This window comes from Equus caballus, chromosome 5 (assembly GCF_041296265.1).
Source record: "Equus caballus isolate H_3958 breed thoroughbred chromosome 5, TB-T2T, whole genome shotgun sequence".
In the NCBI taxonomy this organism is placed as follows: domain Eukaryota; kingdom Metazoa; phylum Chordata; class Mammalia; order Perissodactyla; family Equidae; genus Equus; species Equus caballus.
This window is the reverse complement of record NC_091688.1, coordinates 2,023,281-2,047,628: the sequence shown is the minus strand read 5'-3', so window position 1 is coordinate 2,047,628 and position 24,348 is coordinate 2,023,281. Positions and strand designations below refer to the sequence as shown.

Here is a 24,348-nt window from a genome sequence, read left to right as displayed (position 1 = left end):
GGGGAATCTGGGAAGCGGGTGGCTCCACAGCACTCTGAGATGTCAAACTCTTAGGAGACAGGAAAAAAGCCCTACCTACTCTGTAACTGATTGCCAAGGTGGGATAAACACCCATCTGCCTTCCCTTGTTCCGACTGCATGTGAGAGGGAATAGTGGTTCTCAGTCCTGTGCGAGTTTTGTTTCTTCTAAAGTGTCAGCCATGTGAACCTATAGTATGAGAGAGACCTGTCTTCAGTCATTCGTTTCTGAGCTCACATAAAAGGATCAATTGTCCTTCAAAATGCTTAGTAAATTTAAAATATTTTGGGAAAGGTACTCTTAGATTTGTTTCAATCTTGTTTGCTGTATTCACAAATTAATAATGATCACTTTAGATATAGCCATTGATTCTTCTTTCTAAATCTGTATAAAGAGGGTGTTTTCTTGCAAAAACCACAAGAAAAATACAGCTGTTTTCTTTTGCCCAGGTCAGTGACTAGAGTAGATTGCCCGTTTAAGGTTGGCTGCCATGTAATACTTTGACGTATTTACAGACATAGCTGAAACTCTATCTCTAGACCACCAGCTTTCAAAAGAATTTGGATCTGTTTGACTGACAATGAATATGTACCAAACACATGAACAGTTTCTAAGCTGCTTATGAGGAGGTTTTAAAAATAAAAATGTCTAACATTTATTAGGCAATTTCTGTGTCAGGCATATAATAATTGCTTTACACAAATTCACTTTAATTCTTTCAGAACTTCTTTGAGGTAGGGTAAGGCTCTTTTAGAAATGTCACTTTACAGATAAAAAAGCGAGGCTGGAAGAGCCTCAGGGCCACACAGCTGGAAGGTGAGGCCAGTGCTCGAACCAGGTTCGCACTGCTGCTTGCGTTGCTGGCAGCGGGAGCCGGCTTCCGTGCCAGGATAAACCTCCAGTGTCGGGCATGGGAACCACGCCCCTTGGTGGCTGGGTTACTGAGAACTAGGATCCACTTGCTTCTTATGTGCCTTGGCGTGCTATGTCAAGGTACTTCACATGCTAAAAAACCTTGACAGTTTTTTTCTCTAAAGAAGATGTAAAGTTTAAATTAGATATTTCTGAGAAATTCTTAGTGCTGTTTCTACACTTTTTATAAGTTAATATCAGGAAAGAGAAATAGAACATCCATCCATTCTTCCAGGCAACTTATGGACCGATTATCATTGATTATTAGCAGTGGTGTGCTGGTCAGCGTTCAGCAGCTGGCTCTCCAAGGGGAAAACAAAGCCATGGCTTGTAGCTTCTGCCAATTTCTGTGATGTAAATACCCCCACCGTGGCTGGTCTCAAGCTCCCCACATGTTATCACTGAGAGCGGAGCTGGAGAGAGGTGCAGACGCACACCTCCAGACAGTATCTCCACCCTGTGGGTGCAGCAGACACAAGCTCGAGAGTGCAGATGGAAGACAGCTAGGAAGTGATGAGTTCGAGTATTACCTTTGTTTTAATGTAATTTAAATTTCTGTAATGTAATTTTTAATATTGGCTGCGCTTTACATACCAGCTGTCAAAATGAAAATTTAAGTCAGTTTTTATAAGCTGGTATAAGCTAGCCCAGCATACCACTGAAAGGTCTCAAGGTATCTCAAAGATAGCAAAATTCAACTTTTCCGTTCTGTTTTTTTTAAGGTATGCTTTTTTTTTTGGCTGAGGAAGATCAGCCCTGAGCTAACATCTGTTGCCAATCTTCCTCTTTTTTTGTTTTTTTCTCCGCAAAGCCCCAGTACGTAGTTGTATATCCTAGTTGTAAGTCATTCTAGTTCTTCTGTGTGGGATGTCACCACAGCATGGCGTGATAAGTGGTGCGTAGGGCCCGTGCCCGGGATCCGAACTGGCAAACCCCAGGCCACTGAAACCGAGCGCAAGAACTTAACCACTCGGCCACGGGGCCGGCCCCTCAATTTCTCCTTTTGATGTTTTAGATTCCAGATGAACTACTGGAATCAGCAGCAGGAATCTGAGGGACTTTGGACTATTAATAAGTAGAAAGCACACAAATCCTTTGAGCATGCCAGGGAATAACTGGGGGTTTGATTCATTTAAAATATATCTACATACAGCAAGGATCATCAGGCTTTACAATTTCAACCTATTTTTTCAAATTTCAACTAAGAGTGATCTTCAAACTCAGGATGTGGTCCATGCAGGAGGCGGCCAATGAGCGAAGCATATGGCTGTCTTCTTCCTTCCCATCTGGGCATCCTGGACGGCTCTTACCAAAAGTCTGAACCAGGGAAGAAGAAGTTCACTTGAGTAGCCAGGTAAACCACTAATGATTTGCCCAGGGAGGACCCACATACCAGAATTCAATTTAATTTCTTCTACCCAACCAAGTGTTAGTGGAGAAGATGTGAACCAGGTGTTGAGAGATTGCCTCCACTGCCACCTCCAGCTTCCTTAAACACTGTGTGCTGGTGCTCAGGAGGCTGGAAGTCCTTGCCTGCCTCCTTCGCCCAGTTTTACCTCTGGTAGCACTCCAAGTTTTCCATTCCAAGTGATTTGTCCCGGGTAGAAACTACAAAAGAAAAAAACAGGCCGCAGGCTTCAGCAGCTCCGATTAGTGGCAGCCAGCACCCGTTCTGAGAGCTCACCAGGCTCTCCGTTTCTCTGCCACCTCTGCTCATCAGGGAGCCAAGTGCAGAGCCAGACCTGCTAGTTCCGGCACCCTGTTGGTGAAGGCGGCTCGTCGAGCCTAGCCTCTAGGGCTTGGGAAATATGTACTTCTTTTTGTGCCCCATGAACAAGGAACTCATTAAGGGTTGCTCATTTGATATGCAGAAAATATTTCTTGAACTTGTGGCCTAAACGAAGGCTCTGTGCTGAGCGCCGCGCTGGACGACTGGTTCCGGCCGTCTCAGAAGTGAGGCTGCAGTCAGGGCTGACCCGGGGCCCCTGCTGCTCTTCCGGACCCTTAAACTGAGCATTTAAAGGGGACCTATGTCCACCTGTGAGAGACAGGACGGTGGAGCCCGTCTCTTCAGGCTTCCTGTGATTCTTTCGCTTTCTATGGAGAGGATGAGGGCCCTGCCTGGCACCTCCTCTCAAGGACTGGCTCTCTGCACAGCTGATGCACTTGCCGGGGCTGTGAGCGCTCTGGGCGGAAGGGCAGGGGAGGGCTCAGGGTTATGAAAACAGCTTTGGGACTCCCCCTGCCTGGGGTCTCTAGGAGGGAGACTATTCTTAGGAAGCGTCTCTACCCTGAAGGAGCTTTTCTTCACCACTCGGCCTGAAGGACTTCTTTTTGAAAAAGACCTGGACTAGAGTCGAATCCCGAACTGCAAAGAGATGGCCAATTAGGCTGCTTGGCCGCGTTCTAGCCAAGGAGGCAGCCCCTGCCTTTCAGGGCCCGGCACAGGCTGGAAAGAGATTCTTGGCCCGCGGTCCCGTGGCGCGCTGGGATGCAGGAAGCCCAGTTCGCAGTCCCTGCCCCTCTGCTCATGGAGAAACCATGAGTCAGCCTATCCCATTCCCTCCTGTGCTGAGAGCCCAACGCAGACAATTGCCTGGCAAAGCAGGAAGAGGGGAAAGGGAAGCTGCAGGAAAATAAACATTTCCTTGCATTTTACTTGGAACTGAACGGCATTTGTGGCGTGCTAAGATCCATAGCATCGCCCAACTCCCCCCGCCTGTTTTCCTCCTCTTGTGTAGAAACAGATTCTTTCCTTACCTGATGAGAGTCCAGGGTGCATCCTGTGGAAAAACAGGAGCAAGATATAGAAGGTAAAAGCCAAGCAACCAAAGATCACGCCGCAGACCAGGAAACTATAGCTGCCCCGAGCCTGGAAGACCTGCCAAAGGGAAAACACGGAGACAGGCCATCGAACCGCACACGGAGGAGGAGTGGAGGAAGCAGCCTGCTGGGCTCGGCAGGTCTGCCAGTCAAGTTCAGGCCCGTCACACCAATAGATAGAAACATGCGGAGGAGGCACGTCCTGCCCTCCTTTCAAGGCTATGTTTCTGGAGGAGGCAGAAATCCTGCTCTAAGGCAGGGGCTGAACCTGGTGACCCCTGGAGTCCCTTTCAGCTCTGTGTCTGGGACCTTCTGAAAATCTCTAAATCTTCATTAAAACTCCAGTCATGCTAGGTGTTTCTATGCCCACAAGGCCTGACCAGAGCTTTGCAGAGGATATCTTTATATATTTTCAGCCTTTTACTATGGAAAATTTAAACATATGCCAGAGTAGCCTATGGAACGCCCACAGACCCATCACCCCACTTTAACCATCAGCGCCGCTCTCCCCTGTGCCCGCGCCCCCTGAACGAGATGACCCTGAAGCACACCCTGGCCATGATGTCGCCTCCACGCAGAGGCTACTGTGAGATGCGGGGGAGCAGGGCCAGAGGGCAGGGCAAGAAGAGGAAAGCAGAGTAGTGATTAGGGGCATTCTGGGGACTGAGAGACTCAGGTTGGAACGGCATCTCTGTCAGTTACTAGAAGGGTGATGGACCGAGGGCAGGTTGCTTAATTTATCTGAGCTTCAGTATCCTCCTTTGTAAAAAGGGGAATAACAATATGTATATTGTAGTTTTCAGTAAAAAACGGATATGGTTTTTTTCCTGGTAAACAAATAAAACGTGGCTATGTTTGAAGAGGACTGGGAGAGTTGGCCCTTGATCAGGGGAGGAGTTGGGCAGGCAAGCTGGCCCCTTGCAGGGTGGCCTAAGGCTGGGAGAGGTGGAGTAGAGAGTGGGAGGTGAGAAAGGATGGAAAGAGAGCTGTGACTGCAGCTCCAGCCCACCCCAGGCTCTGAGAGCTGAAGAGCTGTCCCACGGGGCCCTCTGGCCCTGCTCCCAGACATGGCTGCTGTTTGCTTTGGACTGTACCCTGCAGCCTTTCCCATCTCCAGGTCCCAAATTCAGAGGCTCAGCTTTCAAGGCTGGCGCAGAACCAGAAACAGGTAACACCGACGGAGGGGGCCCTTGCTGTGTGGATGCTCGGGGAAGGGCCAGCTGGGTTCAGCACCTTCTCACCTGCCTGGAGGAGTGGTCCCCAACTGCTCCCCCGCCCAGAGTTTCCCACGTACCGAGCCAACAAGCATCTGGAGGGCCATCTCACCAATTCCTGCCCCGATCACCAGCACCGTGGTCGCACAGCCTAACCGAAAGAGAGGATTTGGATTAGTAAAAGCAAGTTAAAAGACAGAAGTCAGCTAGCGTAATCCAGGTTGTTTCTGGAAAATGGCAAGGCTGCCTAAGGGGACTACTTTGGATTCCTAAGATTTCTCAGACTTTAGCCCTTATCTTTGCTTCAGGAATGCTTGGGTCCTGTGTCATTATGGTCCTTCCTTGTTCTGAAACCTTCAGTTGCTCACGATTGTCTTCAGGGTAAATTCCAAGTTGCTCAGACTGGTATTCAGGGCTCTTCGCAATCTGACCACCACCTTCCTTTCCAGAAAGATTTCCTGGTCTCCTCAGGCCAGCGCTCTGCCCTAGGCATACCAGTGTCTTCACTGCCCTGGTGTTGCCTGACCAGCCACACCGCTGATGAATCTGGCGACATGGCACACACCTTCAGAGCCCAAGCTTCAGAGTCAGACTTGGGTCCCAAGCCCAGCTGTGCAGGTAGCCTACTAGCCATGTGACATTAGGCAGGTTCTTCCCTTCTCTTGGTCTCCTGCTGTCAAATGGGCATGATGACACCACCTTCACAGGGTGGCTGTGTGGTAACTCCGAAGCAACCCGTGCAAGTGCACAGTGCTGGCAGAGTCCACCTCGAGCCCGGGCCAGCGCTCCACTTCGACCCTTCGCTGCTGCCTTCAGGATAAAGTCCAAACTCCCTGATGTGGTTCGCAGGCCTTCATCCCCATCCCTGCTGAGAGCTCTCACGCTCCCTGCTGACCTGCCCTCGGCCAGCAGGACTACCTTCAGTGTCACCGGCGTCCTCACGCTCACCGCTGGGTCTGCCATATGTGCTCACTCCCTCCAGAACATTCCTGCTCCTACTCCTTGTCTGGCAAGCTCCCGTTCATCTTTGAAGTCCTGGCTTAGTTTCCCTTCAGTCATCTTCTCCCCGGCCCTAACCCTGCATTCCTTGCTCTGCCTCTGTGCCCCCTCAGCGCCCCGCCGTCACATACCCCACTGTCTGTGTACCAGGCGGCCTCCCCACCAAGAGAGGACTGCGCCAGGAATGTCAGTTCCAGCGGCATCTACCGCTGCTGATTATGAGCGCAGTGGCCAACGTGCGGTAGACAGTGTTTTCGAATGAGACAGATCATCATCATCCGCCTGCGGCTTTCGGTGCTTCTTTTAATCTCGCTCACATTTAGACCCATCCTGGGCCTTGGCTCTGCCCTCCCACACCCCTCCCCGGAATGCCTTTCCTCTTTCCTTCTGCTTTTCCAAATCCTGGGCCAGCTCCCACCCCATCTCCTCCAGGAAGCCATCTCTAGATTCAACACTGGCCACTCCCTTCTCTGAGTTCCAGCAGCACCCATTGTCAATTCTGCTCGTTCATTCAAAACCCTTTCAGGACCTCTGTGCGTCAGGCACTGTGCCAGACACTGCAGGGAGTCCGATGGATGATCAAAGTCGACACAGATGCTGGGCACCTGTGAGCCAGTTAAGCTGCTAAATCAATTACATTTTCTCTGATGCACAAACAATCCTAAAAGGTAGGTATTTGCAAGCCTATTTTACAGGCGAGAAAAGAGGCTCGAAGAGTTGAATTGCACAAGGTGACAAAGCCAGAAATGGTGAGGCAGGACTGACATTCAGGTCTGCTGATGACCTCAAAGCCAATGCTCCTGCCCTTGTCCCCTGCTGATGCCCATGGGAGCATGGTGTCGAGGAGAGGATGTGGATGATGTAGGGACGAAAGCCTTGAGGTGGGTCAGACACGAGAGGCAGGTACAAAGGAGGAGGCACACCCTTCCAGCAGAGATCAGGGAGGCTTCCCAGAGGGGGAGGGGGGAGGGCAGGAGATAAAGGGGTGGGACAGAGTAGAAGGGGCATTTCAAACAGAGGGTTCACCATGTGCCACAGTGTGGAGGTGCGAGACGGTGTCTGTGCCATCAGGGAAGAGAAAATAACTCCACGTGGCTAGAAGGCAGGCTCTGAGGGGCAGTGGTGGGGAGAAGCCCGGAGGAAGGAGGAGCTCCGCAGGAAGATAGGAAGACTGTGATCCCCTCCGGGTTTGAAAGGACCCTCTGCATCAGGCGGAGGACGAATCAGTCAGTGGTCCCCTGGCTACACGCTAGGATCACCCAGCTGCTCTGGACCCACACCATCAGACTGTGTGCAGAGGAAGCCCAGGCTTGGGTGCTGCTACAAGTGCTCCAGGGGATATTAACGTGGACCCAGGGTGGAGGACCACTGATGGAGGCAAATCTGAAGGCAAGGACACCAGCCCAGACCTGCCAAGGCCGGACGGAAGTGATTAGAAATTGGGAAAAGCTGGGCGCCGTTAAATATTACAAGTGGGTAAGTGACGATAAACCCTTGAACTAAGTCAGGGACAGTGAGAAATGAGATGAAGAGGGCGGATTTGAGTCACTATTTGCAAGCGGAAAGAACCGATATAACGTGATTATTATTATTAAACCCTAACATTTGTTGATCACTTAACCTCCGTGGGATACACTGTGTGACGGGTGATACCAACATTGTTTCATCACTTCATTTACCGGCTTGAGGCATGGGGACATCCTTGGCTTTCCAGGCTCGGGGTCTCCGTCTCCGTTCCTGTGGATAACTGAGTGCGGGCTGCTCCCCTCGGCCCCAAGTTCCCCCACTTCTCCTCCAAAGAAATCTCTCAACTTTAATGCTGGTTTTCCAACACTCGAGGGCTTCTCTAGTTACTTCTAAGGATAATGTTAAATGTTCAAAACATAATTATTTTTAACTGGTTAAAAAACGCATCTTTGCTATATGTCCTTGGCAGGCTACAGAAAGGGGAGGAGATTGGTCAAGAGAATTAGAGGTTTTTGACATCAAAGAGGCTGTGTCACTCCCCAAATCAGGCGTAGAGTCACTGTCCCTGTCCTCCACACCCCAAACAACATCCACAAGAGCAACAAAGCGCGGAGGCACCCTTACTAAGGTCTCACACCCCTGCCTCTGCCGGGACTTCTCCCGGGACAGTGTTCTCCTTGGAACCCAGAATCCCAGCACACCCGTGGTACAGCATGCCAGCTGTGGGTGAGCAGACACTACCACGGGAAACAAACAACGGCACGCAGCTTACTGCATCCCCGTGGCCTGAAATCACATGATGCAGGTGTCATGTTGAGTGGGGAGCTTCGTGGTCAGAACGACCCCCGTTGTGAACCTGCTCCCACCAGAGTGGGAGGGGAGCATCATTTCTGCAAGGAGGCAGGCTGATCTGGCTGGAAGACCAGAGACGACGGGGGGTGGGGGAAGGGGCGCCCAGCCCGAGGAAAGGCCTCTGCGCTCTTACCCTGCCCGCTCACCTCTGTACTGCAGGATGTCCTCAGTGTAGGCCAGCATGCTGGGGAAGGAGCTGCTGAGAAACAGGCCCAGGCTGGCCGTGCCCAGGAACAGGAACACGACGTTGTAGGAGAGCACAAGCAGCACCAGGAACGTCACCATCACACCGACCTGTCACAGCAGAGATGGAGGCCACTAGAAACTGGGAAAAGCTGGACACCCACTGAGAAAAGGAAAAACCGGGAGCCACTGTCCGACTTGGAGAGCGCCTCCTCCGGCCCCGGGCGCAGCGCCACGTAACCAGGGCACCGCCCTGTGGGAAACGGGGGAATTGCACCTTCCCTGGTCCGGCGCCCACCGAGGAAGCCCCGAGGATCCGGGAAGGCGCCGGGAGGCCAGCCCACCCAGACCTCTCCGCAAACGGCCCCACACGCTTAAGGAGCGTTTGATGAGGGACGCCCGCCTGGCCCCGGGGTCTCATCTGTCAGCGGGGGGCTCCGTCCGAGGCATCGGCTCTCTCTGCCCCGCGGGCCGGCGCCGTATGAGTCGTCCACTCCTCGTGAAGAGGAGCTGCCTCTCTTTCCCCAAAAGGCCTGTGTTCACAGAGGGAGCGTAGGGTAGCCGGAGAGGGGCGGGGATGGCTGCAGGGTCCCCACCGTCTGGGAATCCTTGCAGACCTCCCAGGGAGCGGGTCGGCGGCTCGGCAACCAGCCTCCCAGGTTCGGCTCAGATGCCCTCGGGCAGATGCTAACCTGTACGGTCCGAAACCCCTGTGACTGGCTGTGAGGGCAGAAATCTTTCCAGTTCAGTAAGGGTCTCCGTCACCTGGGCTATCTTTGTTAAAGTAACCCTTTTTCTAAATTCTTTAAAAATGTCAGTATTGAATAATCTCCGCGCAAAACACATCTAGGAAGAAACCCAGGCAGCACAGATTGGGAGGCAGAAAATCCAGGTGTAGGTATAAGGCCGTTGTTTCTCGTGGGCTCTGGGGCTTTGAAGCAGGGATCTCTCCGATTCCCAGCTTCCTACTCTTCCTAGCTGCTTGAAGGCTGGGTGAGCTGACAGCAGGGAAGGGCTTAGAGTGTGAAGCTGCAAATACCGTCCTGGAATTTGTGTGTCAGCTTGTCTTAACGTCTCAGGAGATAAGGGTCTTCTATAGAAACCCCCCACTTTGAGGTAAAAATCTCCTGGGTGAGTACATCTGCTTCTAGAGAAAACGAGATAAAATTATAGAGTAGAGAGTTGGGAGGTGAGTAAGGACCACATCTAACCCCCACTCCACCAGGCGCTGTTTGACAGACAAGGAGCTGAGCGTGAGGCGGGAAGGGACTCTCACCCTCACAGGCGGATCCTGGGGAATTTGCTGACGGCATCCGTGAGCCTGGCCCTCACTCACCTCTGCTGTAGGGGCTCTTAGGCGCGAGACTCACTCATCAAGGGGCAGAGGCCTTACGGGGAAAGACCTGCTGCCTGGAGAGGGATTGGCCATAAACAGGGGCTCAAGGAAACACATTCTCTTCACGATGAGGGGACAACATGAAAGAATCTTTCATGCAGTAAAAATACGAAAGCAATGGACACGTCTATGGTTCCTAATATAACGTATTTCTTTGGCGCAGAAAATGGTCCCACAGCTCCCTCTGCTCTTTCTCCCACCTCTGCCCAATTTCTAAATGTTGGCCCAGGACTCTGTTCTGGCTCTTCTTTGTCTGCATTCTCTGTTCATCCAGCTCCACAATTTCAAATATCTCTATGCTGGGACTCTTAAATCCACGCCCGCAACCATGACCCGAGTCCAGAGCTCCGGACTTGCATATGAAACTGCCCCTTTGATCCGTCACTGGGATGACTTACGCAGGGGATCAGAACTGGTGACCCCAAAATGTGTCTTTTTGGATTGATTATTTTTAAGGACAAAAGACTCTGAAAGAAGCTTTGACCTCCCCCACTAACTGCCTGAAAGAATTCAGGGTAGAAGCCCTGATCCAGCACAGGCCGTCACCATGGATAACTCTGGATGTGGTAGTCTGGGAGGACCCTTGAGAAGCCCACTCTCGTCAAAGTTCTCTCTCAGGTCACACTGTCTATAGGTGGCCCAGCAAACACTTGTTTACCAAACATTTGCATTTTCATCTCCATGTGAACTGCCTTCCTCCCCTTTGAAGTCCCAAACCACTACCCCCAACACCCTTCTCTGTCCTTAGCTGAAAATGATATTTAAGGTGGCGGCTTCTGCCATTTTGGCGAGTTACTCAGTTTTCCTGGGTTTCTCCTATGTATACATGTTATTAAACTTTGTTTGATTTTCTCCTGTTATTCTGTCTCCTGTGAATTTAATTCCTAGACCAGCCAGAAGGACCCAGAGGGGAGAGGAATAATTCTGCCTCCCCTATAGTTTGGTGTCCAGGATGGGACAAAACTTCACTGGCTGGACGCTCACATCTGGGCTGCTACAGCTGAGAGATCCTGGACGCCTGACGAGAGCCAGCAGAGGTGCGAGTTCTTACACAGGTCTCCGGGATCTCTGCCTGCAGGGTCCAGTGGAAGCGAGAGTGGTGGGTTTTGTTCCTGTGTCTAAATTTAGACTAGCAGGAGAAAATAACAGTGAAGCTGGCTTCTTGGACTCCGTGAGTCTGGGAAATTTGGTTTGAGTTCTCTTGGTTTATTGAGTCTTCTCCTCTCAGAGACGGTCGCTATTTTTCCTTGTCTCTGTCTTTTGTGTCATTTTTAATAAAAAGAAGAAAACATAGGGCAAGACACAGGCATCTATAAGCCCATCGTCTGGGCCGGCCTGCGGTGAACTTTGCTGTGGTTTAACATGTGCGTGAGGTGACAGCTGTTGCTAAGGGGCATCTTGAAAGCCAGAAAGGCTGCAAATTTGGTGGGCATGGGGGGAGCAGTTAAGAGCCGTTCGGGCGTCCCACCTCAAGAAGCCTCCTGTGATAGGATAAGTTGGTCACAGAAAGGGGTAAAATGACACAGGTCCCCTGCCTACCTCAAGCAAGTGTCCGTGCAACAAGGTACTCTGTAAAGTGCACATGATCCCCAACCCCACGGCACCCGCCTCCGACGCATTAGTTTGGCTCCAAGAGACCCAAAGCGTAGCTACAGCTGTTAACGTACATGCAAGATGAGGCTTTTCCTTTCATCTTGTTCTACGTCTTGAGAGCTTGGCTTTGTGACCTCTTTGGTCTCTGCCATCTGGAGGATGCACACACAGGCATGCATCTTGGCAGCTAGTTGAACAGACTGGGGTTCCAAGATGCACTCTCTTTGTCGGGCTGAGTCAGCTTTCAGGGGAGTTTGTCATCAGGGGTGCCCAGTTGCTTTCATAATGGGCCTTTGTTGTCTCAACCTTCATTGCTTGTCAATGCTGGTACTATACCATCCTTACTGCCTCTGAAATGAAGGCCTTTGCTATCTTGGACTATTTGGGGAGTGAACTTTCTGGATCTTGTGAGGGCGGCTTCTTTTGCACTCTCTCTTTTGGGGTCACCTCTTGTGTCCATGATTAACACATAAAAGGATTATTGGTTTGAGTCACTATTAAGATCCTACTGGTCAACGAGCAGACGATGGGTCATTTAAATTGGAAAAACTTCTAAATTGGAAAAATTTTCAGAGAGGTCACATCATGATTGTTTTATTGGTACCTACGAAAAGACCAAATTAAAAAGGAAATACAAAGAAATAATGACTAATTTTAAGAATTTAATCAAATTTGGAGTCTCAGCTTCCTCTTATGGTCTTACAGATGCTAATGAAAGCATTAATTGACAAAAAAATAAATAAAAAGCCCAAGGGAAAGTCAAGGAACTCTTCTGCATGAGGTGAAAATTTTTAAAAGAGTTTTAAAAAAATACATAAGGTAAATAAGACAAATATTAAAAGAGGGAAAAACAAAAAGTAATCAAAAAGGGAAGAGTCATGAGACCCATCTCAGCAGGATGGAAATCTTAAGATGGTTATTAAACAAAATGCGATAAATAAAGCAGACATTAATGGGCTTAAAACAAAGGTTTGAATCTAGCACTGCCTGAGGTTGGGTGGGCCAAAGGGACCTGCTACCAGGTCCCCCGAGATTAAAGGGCCCCCAACAACTCTGCTCTATTTACTCTAGTTCGGAAAAATTTGAAAAGCCAGAAGGCAGAGATCACAAAAAAACACTGTGCTTGGAGCAACAATTAGGCCACTTAATCAAGTTAAAGATTGACAAAAGGACATGGTCCCTTGGGTGAACCATGGGGACTCAAGCCTTTTAAACAAAAATGGGTAAAATAACGAGGAGGTGGAGAAGAGAATTCGCCAGGACTCCCTGATACAGGAACCCCACAGCTGTTGTACCAAAAGCTATCGGTGGGACCCTGAGTCAGGCTGCAATTAGACTGAAAAAAACAACAGAAGACGTAAAGGTATAAAGGTTGATAGGACTATAAAGCTTGGAATGTTTGAACTAATATCATGCAAAGAGGTTTTATCAACTTTCCCTGAGCGGCTTTCCTTTGAAAGTGGATGCTGTGTCTGGCTGGGAACATGTCCCCTAGCCAGCACTAGAAGCCCGAGACTTGTGGATGAAGTCCTAATAGGAGCTAAGATCAGAGTATAAGACTTGATGGAGTTCAGATGAAGTTTTGTAGGAAAACTGAGACATTTGCGGGCTTTATGTGAAGTGACTGTACTCTTTTTCTCCTGATTGTATTACAGATTGCATTGTGGGCACAGACCCTGTGTCTCACTGGGGGACGTTTCCCCTGCCTGCTCCTAAGGCAGCGTACAAACCTGCCCTTCAGACGGTGTTAATTAAACACACAAGGGGAAGTCACTAGGGCTGCCTGAGCTCACACAGTGTGAGATAAAAATTAGAGGCTAATATCAGGTGCTAATAAAAAAGATAATAAAAGCTCCTCCCGCCAAGGTAAACTGGTCTAAGGTTAAACTGTACACTTAGAAAGACGGCCTTTGTTAAATGCTTTGTGCAGATTTTTAAAGGTGTAGTACATTGTCCTAAAGTTTTGAAACAATAGCTGTGGAGTCTGTGTGTGTGTGTCTATATGCATGTTATATATGTGTGACATTTTACCTCTGGATGGTATAATTTCTAAAAGAACTCTGTTTAATTGTCTTAAAGTGTGTGTGTCTATATGTATGTTATATGTGTGTGACATTTTACCTCTGGATGGTATAATTTCTAAAAGAACTCTGTTTGGCTTAAAGTAAGTGCTTATAATAAATTATTCCTAAATGTAATAGAAACTAACCCAAATGGTTTTCAGGCTAACAAGATATAAATTAATCTTTTGTAAATGAAAGCTCATTTAAGTTTGTTGGTTTGATTGAAATAAGCATATCTTTAGAATTATCAACATCAGATATGATGTGGACATGCAGCCTTTATTAGGCAAATAAGCTTATGTTATCTCTGTTACAAAATTTGTCAACAAAAATAACTTAAAATGATAAGCTAATTTTGTCTAATGTCTCATGAAGTTTTTGTGAATAATCTAAACATAATTGTTGGGAGCAAATGATTTAGATGTGAGATAAGAGTTTATAGATAAAACTTTTAGCAATAATTATAGTTTATGGCAGGTGTATTTAAAATAAATTCAAAAATCTCTTTGGTAACTTGAAACTTTGAAGTTTTGCTAGGCTAAATTAAATAAAAGAAAATTCATTGAGTATCCAGACCATTTCCAAATAAGATAAAATAATGAAACATAATTGCTAAACATGTCTAAGTTTACCTACTTTTGTCTTATTACAGAGAAACTAAAAAGTGTTTGGGTCTATTAGTAAACATGTCTTGTGTTTTATTTAAAAGATTGTACTATGAAGTAGCATGTTTCTAGAAATTATAAAAAGTATTTTTAAATCTGCCAAGCCAGAGAATGCTAATGTAAGAGACAGTTCATAATTGCTTACTTCTTAGTTTTCACCAAAAATTAAGGTTTCTAAGGATTAAAAATTCTAATTAACGAATGTGATTAAGGCTACTAAAAATAAGGAAACATCTTTGTATTCAAGGAAAGTAAGATGTATGTTTTCAATAAAGAAGGTAGAAGAAAGATATTTTTGTTTGTTAAAAACTCTAGAGGGGCCAGCCCCATGGCTGAGTGGTTAAGTTTGCGTGCTCCACTTCAGCAGCCCAGGGTTTTGCCAGTTTGGATCCTGGGCGTAGACCTGGCACCGCTCATCAGGCCACGCTGAGGCGGCGTCCCACATGCCACAACTAGAAGGACCCACAACTAGAAATACACAACTATTTACCAGGGGCCTTTGGGGAGAAAAAGGAAAAATAAAATCTTAAAAAAAGAAAACTCTGAGAAAAGAGTTTAGTGCATGGTCAAGTTGGCTAAGGATAAAATGAATTTAAGTAAGTGAGTTTCAAAATCAAAAGTAAGCTGGTGCAAGGTTAAAATTTGGTGTTCTCTCTCTTAACAGGATAGTTTTCTTAAACTTTTTGTCTGCTCTCGACAAAGAAATTGTAAAAGGTTTTTCTTTTCCTTTGAGTAAATCTACCAACAAGACAGAAATTCTATGTTTTGTCAAAATAATTTCCTATGTTCAAAAAGGCTGAGGTCTGTTAAGAAAATGAAGGTTTTTAAAACTGTTTAACTCTCTGTTTGTCTTTAACATCTGTTGTCACTTTGGTTAAATGGATAACTAAGAATTGTTTCATACGGACCTGATACTAGGTGGGTAAATGTTATTGATATGTGTTAAAAATTATATGACATTTCTAAAATTCTGACCTGTCTTGATTATCAGTCATAAATTCTAGTTATTATCTTAAAATACTATATGCACAAAAATAGCCAAGTTTGTCAATTGCCATTGTGAAGTCTTTTCTCATTTACAGACGGTTTCGTTTTACTGTGCTGTTGCAAATATGTTTCATCTTCAGAGATTCACGGAAAAGACTCTCATACTTACTCTAGAATACAAGTTTCTGATAAACTTTCAGATCATAACACTGAACTGGGTGAGGAATTATAGAACTAATGGAAAAACTGACGACTTCACGAAACTGCTAACAGAAGGTCAAGGTCAAAAGTTGATTACATGGGACTAAATGAATTAATGAGGATGATTACAATGTTTATGACTTTTCATTTGAAATATTGCTGATTTTTAAATATTTTGTTTTCTCAGGTTTAAGGAAACTTTTTTCTCTTTTCTCTTAAGGTAACTATGACTTATAGCAACTTGAAAAATTATACCTTTGTGAGCAGAATTGAAACATTTATCTTTTTTCTCCCTACCTGATCCCTCCAGAATTTGGAAACTCTTAGTGAGTGAATATTCTTATTTTCGTGGCAATATAGTTATTTGCATAAGTTCAATAAGAATCTGTTCTCCTTATAACAGGACACAATTGGAAACATTGGTTATATTGCCAAAGCTTTGACTGGAATGTCATATTTGCGAGAGACATGCATAGACTCAGATATGACCAAAACAGCTTTAAGGGACAAAGATTGACTTTATAAAACAAATAAAGCCAGTTGGAAATACTGGCCTGGCAACTTGCTTACAGGGTTCCCATCAACCATACCAGGTGAGTAAAGGTTACTTCCTGGAAGATGCGAAGAACCTCAGGACATTTTGGGGACTTTGAGAAGAGAGGAATTCACCCAAATCTAAGGTACTGCAGGCAGAGTCTGATAAAAAGTCCTTGGCTTTCCTGACCTCAAGAGGCCTTTGAAATTCAATCTGAGATATCTTATGAAAAGTTCCAGCAAAGCAGATTTAAAAGAGCCTACGTGATCACCTGCTCCTGTTGTTGTACTATGTAAATAATTGGGCCAAGTTCATTGAAACTAGACTTACTTTACAAACTAATGAGTCTTCATTTGGCTATCTTTGGTAAAAAAAAAAAAAAAAGAAAAAAAAAGAGGGTGATTTTAGAGAGAAAAATTGTTTCAGTAGAAACTACAATATTAGATTTCAGTTCTGTTAATTGTCTTTGAGGTTTTTGTTTCCTATCTGTAAACTGAACTGGATCCTGAATTCTTCTAGTCTCCTGAAATTTCTGGCTAAAAATTTCCTAACTAATGTTTTCAATTTTTTCCAACATTTTCACTTGGAATCATTGAGAACTGAAACCACCCTTGTTCCTGAAGCCTTGCAAACTGAAGCTGGGCAACCTGATACAAACTTCAGAGAGATCACCACGATAGCCCATCCTGAGACAGTCTGCATACCTGCTACTGTGTCAGCCCCTCAAAAGGATACCGAACGCTCAATGGCATCATCAGCGACTTCTCAAGATGCAAGAGATGCTTCACCCTGACATCTAGAGATCTTCTTGACTGGCTGTCCCCTGGGCTCAGAAACTGGGTTATAATTTGCTCCAGCCATTTAACCTTGTTTTTCTTTTTGTTTGCATAAAAGTGCTTATTAAATCCCTGATTGCTTGCTTATACATCATAGGCCTAACTTTGGGAGCCCACCTGAATCACTGCCTCCTGAAATGAATTTAACTGGACTGACCTGTCATCAGAACTAAGAGACCAGTTCATGAGATGGAAACAACCTACCAACTCAGCTTCTGGACTGTGAAACTTCTTAACATTTCCAAGCTGGGACTGTGGGGGATCATAATCTGCCACCCCAAAATGTGTCTCTTTGGCTTGATTATTTATTTATTTTCTGCTGAGGAAGATTCACCTGGAGCTAACATCTGCGGCCAATCTTCCTCTTTTTGTATGTGAGCTGCCACCACAGCATGGCCACCGACAGATGAATGGTGTAGGTCCATGCCTGGGAGGGAACTGAACCCGGCCGCCAAAGTGGAGTGTGCCAAACTTAACCACTAGGCCACGGGGGCTGGCCCTGGCTTGATTATTTTTAAGGACAAAAGACTCTGAAAGAAACTTTGACCTTTCCCCTAACTGCCTAAAAGAATTCAGGGTAGAAACCCTGGCCCAGGACAGGCCGTCACCATGGATAACTCTGGGTGTGGTAGTCTGGGAGGACCCTTGCGAAGCCCACTCTCGTCAAAGTTCTCTCTCAGGTCACACTGTCTATAGGTGGCCCAGCAAACACTTGTTTACCAAACATTTGCATTTTCATCTCCATGTGAACTGCCTTCCTCCCCTTTGAAGTCCCAAATCACTACCCCCAACACCCTTTTCTGTCCTTAGCTGAAAATGGTATTTAAGGTGGCGGCTTCCGCCATTTTGGTGAGTTACTCAGTTTTCCTGGGTGTCTCCTATGTATCCATGTTATTAAACTTTGTTTGATTTTCTCCTGTTATTCTGTCTCCTGTGAATTTAATTCCTAGACCAGCCAGAAGGACCCAGAGGGGAGAGGAATAATTCTTCCTCCTCTACACCAACAAGGTGGGCAAAAGAGAACTCCTCCTTTCCTGCCCCAAACCTGCTCTTCCCCACGTCAGTTAATAGCATCCCACCCACCCAGCTGCTCAAGCCCTTGTATCTAAGGTCCTTGATTCCTCGTCCCTCCCTCCTACATTCCAGCCAATGGCAAGTCCCAAAATGTTTCACAGAATCTTGTCCCACTCCCAATTCATCCTGACCATCCTGACCTGGCCACCACCTCCCCTGCCTGGACTGTCGTAGTGGCCCCCGCGTCTCCTGCATCACTCTCGCCCTGTATAATTCGTTCTTCTGCAGAACAACCAGAGTGTGCTTTTAAAATGCAAAGGAGATCATGTCCATTCCTACTTAAAACCTTCTAAAGGCTTTCCGCCTACTTAAAATGAAATCCAGAATCTGGCTTTCAGAACCCTACAGGATTTGGCCCGGGTCTGCTTCCCCAACCTTGGCTCTTTCTGCTCCCTGCCCGGACCCTGCCCACCATACTCTCGCCAAGTTAGTGGCCCTTTGGCTCCTTTCGCCAGCAGTGCCCTCTGCCAGGAGCACTCGCCCCTTGCTCTTCAGGGGGCTGGCAGCTTCCTGAGAGTTAGCGGTCAACTTATGAGCCTGGGGTAGAACCAGTACCTTGAAGATGCTGTTTCTGCTCCCCCACCACCACCTGGCCACCCCACTTACAAACCACACACATTTCCAGGCAAGCCTGACAATCTCTAGACTTGGGGAAATTTTAAAAATACCTAACTCTCTTATTTTAGCCTGGGTGACAGAAGACTGAGTATGCCCAGGGTGAATTAGCCACTCTGCCAACCAACTGTCCTCCCACTGGGTGCGGCCCCCCCCTCAGTCTGCTTCCCACCTGCCTCCCAACTCCTCGTCCTCATCTCCGTGCCAGGGCCCACCGTCCCCCTCCCCTGCCCATCTTCCCCAGTCTACTGTAAGCAAGCTGGAGGCAGAGCCCTCGGCTGAGAGCACTTGGCAACCCCGCAGCCCCCTGGAGAGGCCTGCACAGAGTGCGGACGCATCAGCCAGCAGCAGTGCTGAGAACAGGAGCGCTGAGAGCAGGCTGACTGTTAATTGAACAATGAGAGGACTACTCAGAAGTAGTCGCCGCAGCTACGAGATGGTCACTCGGCAGCTGCAGCCTCGGGGAGCTGGTTCAGGGCTGTTCAGCTGTAGTCCCAACAGGGTGCCCATCAAATGCTTTAAACACCTGAAACATCTTCAAACATCCTCTCTACGCCCCCGGAATCAGAACCTCTGGGCTAGAGGCCCAAGAATCTGTATTTTCCAAAAGCACCTCCAGTAGGTCTAGTGTCTTGGGAATCACTTGCTCTAGGGCAGTGTTGCCCCAAACCTGCTCGATGATGTGAACCCTGCCCCAGGATGCCTGTGTTAAATATACAGATTGTGGGCTTCTCCTCTGGACATTCTGACTCACAACGTCTGGGCTGGGCCCAGGAATCTGATTTTCCTTTTTGAAACCCAGCACCCCAGGTGAGTTCTATCATCAGGGCCTAGTCCTGTGGATGCTTCAGACCTTCTGCCTTCTCTCAAACCCAGAGTCCCACCCCACGCCCCTCTCTCTAAGCAGCTGGCCTCATGCCCCACAGAGGCTGGCCACCAGCAGAACCCTCACTCTTCCACGTCACAGACTTGTGGAGTCCTCGCGCCCCCCGCCCCCCAGCTCCACGGGCCAAGCCGTCCTCACTGGGCTCAGCACTTCCTTCCGCACCGCTCACCCCCTCCCCCTCCCGGGCCTCCCCCACTCCATCACTCTGACAGTGCTTCCTCCCCTGCCTACATACAGGCTCACACCACCCAACTCGTGTCACACAAAACTGCCTTCAGCTCAGAAATATTTGTAATGTCCATGCTACCACTTCCCACCTACCTCTCACCCTCAAACTCTGGAGTTTGGCTTCTACCCTCCCTAACTCCCATGGACGTTGAATAGAAATTTCTTTCTTGAAGGTCATCAACCAGCACAAGGGCCAAATCCAAGGGCCTTTCTTGGGGCTCAAGATCTTTGGTCTCCATGGCCCCAACATTATTTCCCACCTCCCACTCCACTAGAAACTCAACCCAAGGAAGCACTTTCTGACAGTGGATTGGGCTGCCTGGAAAGGTAGTGAGTTCCCAGTCACTGGAGGTATTTAACAGATCGTGGATCCCTTGGAAGGGCTATTACAGGGGTGATTCAAGCCCTGGTGGGAGGTTGGGCTAGATGACCCTACAGGAGTCTATAATCTGGACCCCTTTGTCATAGATGGTGACATGGACACACAATGGGGCAGAAATCTTCAGCCCTTACTCAGGCCAGGCCTCCTGCTTCCCAGGCAGAGCAGTTCCTTGAAGCCCGTCCTACATGCCAGTCTGGCCACTTAAGAATCAGCTGGGAGAGCTTCAGAATGCAAATTCCCAGGCCCCAGCCCAGCGATGGTGACTCGAAAGGCCATTGTGTCCCCGGCCTCCCCTAGCCACAGGGCTCCGACCAGCTGGGCACCAAGGGGAAAAAGAGGGGACCAAGGCCCGCACCTGCTTCTCTCATACTCCTGGCAGGCTGACGGCTGGGATCTGCTCCACACACAGCAGTAGCCACCTCCTAAAGCCCCTTCCTTTTATGGGAACAAAATCAGAGGCCCAGAGAGGGGAAGAGACTTTTCCAAGATCACATGGGCAGGCTCCATCTACGGGATTTCCATCCCTTCCCCACCAGCATCTCTCTCCTCTCCTCTCTTCCCTCTGCTCCTACCTTCCCACCCTGTCGGCACAGTCCAGTCCCGAGCAAATGTCCTGGGGCAGTGGGAGAGCCAGGAGAGAATGCTTCTCCTGCACCTTCAAGAAGTGAAAGGAGGCCACTTACCACATTGATGAAAACCATGGTGGCTGGCTTCACTTTTGAGGAGATGGGGATGGAAATAAGCCGACCCAGAGTGATGAAGCCCCAGAAGAGGCTGGGGAGGTAACCGGCCACCTTGTGTCCCACAGACAGGGGTTTCTCCACTGCATAGCTGTACACGAAGGCAGAATATGCCCCCTGTGGAGAGACAGGCCCTGCTGAGCACGCCTGCAGACCACACCTCTCAAAGGAAGCCGAGGCTGGGGCAGGCGTGCTATGGGCGCGGGGAGGACTGTCCTGCTCCTAGAGGCTCAGCAAAGGGTGAGCTGAGACACAGCTCCACACACAGGCCTGAGCTGAGAACAGACCCTGGGGTGCCACAGCTGCGGAGGTCTGGGGGTTCCAGGGAGGTGTCTCTGGATCTCCCCAGGGAGTCCCGAGGGATCTGGCATGCAAGCGTTCCACCACGCCTTCTGTATGAGGATTCCACAGAAGGTTTTTTGTTGAAGGAAGGTGCCGCAGCTAAACAACGGTGTGCACACGCATCCCACATTACAAACGAGGGCAGGGAGAAGTCACTTGCCCAAGGTCACCCTGAGAGCTGGAAGTCAACCAGTACCGTCACGAGCACTTCCCACCAGGTCATCTAAGTTTTTTCTGGCCTTCTCTTTGGAGAGTCCCTCATATGGCAATCAGTTAGTCAGCCATTCAAAACTGTCTTAATCTAATCCTAAGAGATTTCTGGAAACAGGCACTAAATAGGGCCCAGGTCCTGCCTGCAGCTTGTTTACATTGCGGCTTGAGAAGCCCAGGATTGGAGTGAGTTCCAGGAAGCCGAGTGCCCCGAGGTTTATTTGGAATGACCTCTACTTGAGGGGACAGGGCTCTGCTCCTTTGAAAAAGCGTGGGGAGCCTGTCCTCAGCAACAAACCAGGCAGGCCCCCATCCAGAGTCAACAAAAATGAAAACAAATGGCCGGGACAGAAGGCCATAGGCTCACGGGGCTGTGAACGAACTGGAGACAGTCTTCCCCGGGACTTTTATTTAGTTTGAATTTCCAAGTTGACTGTAAGACATGTGAGGTCTCTAGGAAACCTGGGTGCTCCTCCTTCCCCTCACCGTCCCCAGACTCGAGCTTGATAAGGGCACCCTCCGAACGCAGGCTCACCGTCATCCCATCGGTCATGAACAGGACCAGGGCGGCTGTGATGTGGATGGCAAAGAAGGAATACGGGGCTCCTTTGAAGTTCTTCCTCTGGCAGCAGCTGAACAGGTCCCCGTGCCCTGGGTGAGACACAGGAACAGGGGTGAGCCTCAGCTACTGCTCCCTTCACTCTGCACGCCCAGAGGAAGTGGCTGAATGAAGAGCCCCGGCAGGATCGGAGACCCCTCACTACCTCCCACCTTCTCTAGCTTCCAACCATCTGTTAGGGACAGCCCCTCCACATCTCATAGTCCTGGTGGAAGCAAGGCTCAGAGAGGTCAAGTAACTTGCCCACACTGACACAGGTGGGGTTAGGCAGAATGGCGGTTGGAGCCAGAAGTCTGCCTTCCTCATTCTCCTGGCCAGGTTGCTCCATCTTCTGCCTCAGGAGACCATTAAGTGCCAAGGTGTTTTTTTCCAACCATTATCACCTGTGATCTGCGTTCAGCCTGGGGGTGGGGTCCTAGGGAAGCCTCAGTGTGGGGCTGTGAGCACAGAAGCTCACGAGAGCCCCTACCTTGGTGGGGCTGACACTTTGGGGGCAGCGAGGAAGCGTCTTCCTTCTCAGGAGGCTGCGTCTCCAGGGCGAGCTCGTCCGCAGACAGGAGCAGGGGCCTCCTCTGAGGGCAGCAGGTCAGCAGCCGCTCTTTGGACAGCAGAAACAGCACCGCCAGGGGCACCGGGAGCTGGAGGTGAGCAGCGGTCAGGAGAGCCCTGTTCCCACCGGGCTCCCCCTCCCACGCCAGGCCCACTGCTTCCACCTCCACACAGGTGTAGGGCACGCACAGTGTCTGCGCAGTCCTGGGAGAAGACAGCTCTTTCCTATGGGGGCCACCTAAGAGCCATCCCCAGCTAATGCAGCCAGGTGCCTTGACCCGGGGCAGGCTGGTGCAATTGCTGCCCCATCTTAACCACATCCGCCTCCCTGGGACAGGTACTCATCACATGCAAAGCTTGGCCTCGTGCCGTACCTCTGCTGGCACCTCTGCTGGCACAGGAGAAGTGCCAGAGGCTAACTCATTTCTAACGGCCTGAACAGCGCTGGCGCTGGCTCCCACCCTTCAGGCTGTGAGACCCCGTGACGATTTACAAACTTTTCATTTTGTTCATCGCAGCTCTATAAAATGTGCTAGGCAGAATTACCCTCATTTTCCAGACGGGGCAAATGAGGCTCACAGTTGTCACTTAGTCATCACCTGTTACAACTGGAAGAGACCTGAGCAGTAAGCTGGAGGCCCAGAGCGTTAGCACCCAGTCACACGGCGGACGCAGGGCAGGGCTGGACTGGGGCCCAGGCATCCCACAGCTGTGGGTGCCGTCTCCACCTGAGGGGCTATCTGGGGCACTATACCCGAGGAAGGCACAGCGACTGTCCTCAGGGGCTGTCTGGGTGACATTACCCCCCGGGAGGGCACAGAGGCTGTCCTCAGGGGCTGTCTGGGTGACATTACCCCCCGGGAGGGCACAGAGGCTGTCCTCAGGGGCTGTCTGGGTGACATTACCCCCCGGGAGGGCACAGAGGCTGTCCTCAGGGGCTGTCTGGGTGACATTACCCCCCGGGAGGGCACAGAAGCTGCCCTCAGGGGCTGTCTGAGTGATATTAACCTCTGGGAGGGCACAGAGGCTGTCCTCAGGGGCTGTTTGGGTGATATTACCCCCCGGGAGGGCACAGAGACTGTCCTCAGGGGCTTGGTGTCTGGAAAACAGAGACATGGGCTCCTTTTGATTGAAAAAATGCCAGCTACAAGCAACACGCACACACAAGCTTAAGGGTCCGCTCACTGCCATTTACCTCAAGCCGCTTAGGCCTTCCGAGCTCCCCAGAGCCCCGCGGACGCCTCCTGCTCCACCGCCCCCCAGGGCGCCCTGCCGGCACTGACCCCCCTCGCTGCCAGGAAGCGCCTCACGCCTAACCTCTGCCCTTCCTGCTGCACCCCCCCCCCCCCCCCCCCCGTTCCTCCTGCCTAGGAAAGAGAGGGAGCCTGGGGCCCGCAGAAGCTTCCCAGGCTGACAGGCTTCTCTGGGCTCACAGGCAGAGCAGCGGGGAGACATGGAAGTCAGCGCACTGCCAGCCCCTGCCTGGTGCCGCTCAACAGGAGCCTCCCCTTCGCCTGGAGCCAGGCTGGCCCATCCGGGCATTTCCCCATGCCCCCGCCCTATCGCTCCTCTGTGGGCACCTTGGGAGCCTCGTCCACACTCCAAAACAAGTTAAAATCAGACCTCCTTCCCCTCAGTGGCCTTAGAGACACAAAGTGGGCCTGAGTGGGAGGAAAACAGCCCTGCCCTCAGGAGTCCCGGGTCTGAAGGGGGAGACAAGCCCTCCCTCCAGTCTGATGGGGGAAACAGGAAACCCACATGCAGAGGCCTGCAGTGGCAGAGTGCCCGGGTGAAGGCCAAGGGGAAACAGCTGTACAAGAGGCGATCGCTCAGGTGGGGCTTTCCAGGGAGACGGCCAGGGGGAAAGGCTTCACAGGGCATTGGCTTGCGGGGCGCAGGAACACACACGATCAGCATAAGAAGCCCATTCAGGGAGGCAGAATGCCAGGTGGGCTGTG

At 49.7% G+C, this 24,348-nt stretch overlaps 1 protein-coding gene across 4 annotated transcripts in view; it reads right to left on the bottom strand.

Moving 5' to 3' along the window:
* Window positions 1–2,025: 2,025 nt before the first annotated feature.
* MFSD4A (major facilitator superfamily domain containing 4A) overlaps window positions 2,026–24,348 on the bottom strand; it is a 33,666-nt gene continuing 11,343 nt past the window's right edge. For 3 of the 4 annotated variants that reach the window (XM_023640410.2, XM_070267601.1, XM_070267600.1), the window contains exons 4-11: window positions 22,311–22,479; window positions 21,758–21,873; window positions 20,614–20,787; window positions 8,433–8,580; window positions 5,049–5,119; window positions 3,692–3,812; window positions 2,488–2,539; window positions 2,026–2,248 (exon numbers count right to left, since the gene is read on the bottom strand). In XM_023640410.2, the coding sequence (XP_023496178.1) occupies window positions 2,152–2,248; window positions 2,488–2,539; window positions 3,692–3,812; window positions 5,049–5,119; window positions 8,433–8,580; window positions 20,614–20,787; window positions 21,758–21,873; window positions 22,311–22,479 (948 nt within the window). In that variant the 3' untranslated portion in view covers window positions 2,026–2,151. Of the gene's footprint in view, window positions 2,249–2,321; window positions 2,540–3,691; window positions 3,813–5,048; window positions 5,120–8,432; window positions 8,581–20,613; window positions 20,788–21,757; window positions 21,874–22,310; window positions 22,480–24,348 lie in introns of those variants that run through there. The other variant, XM_014739419.3, reaches the window with a different exon arrangement.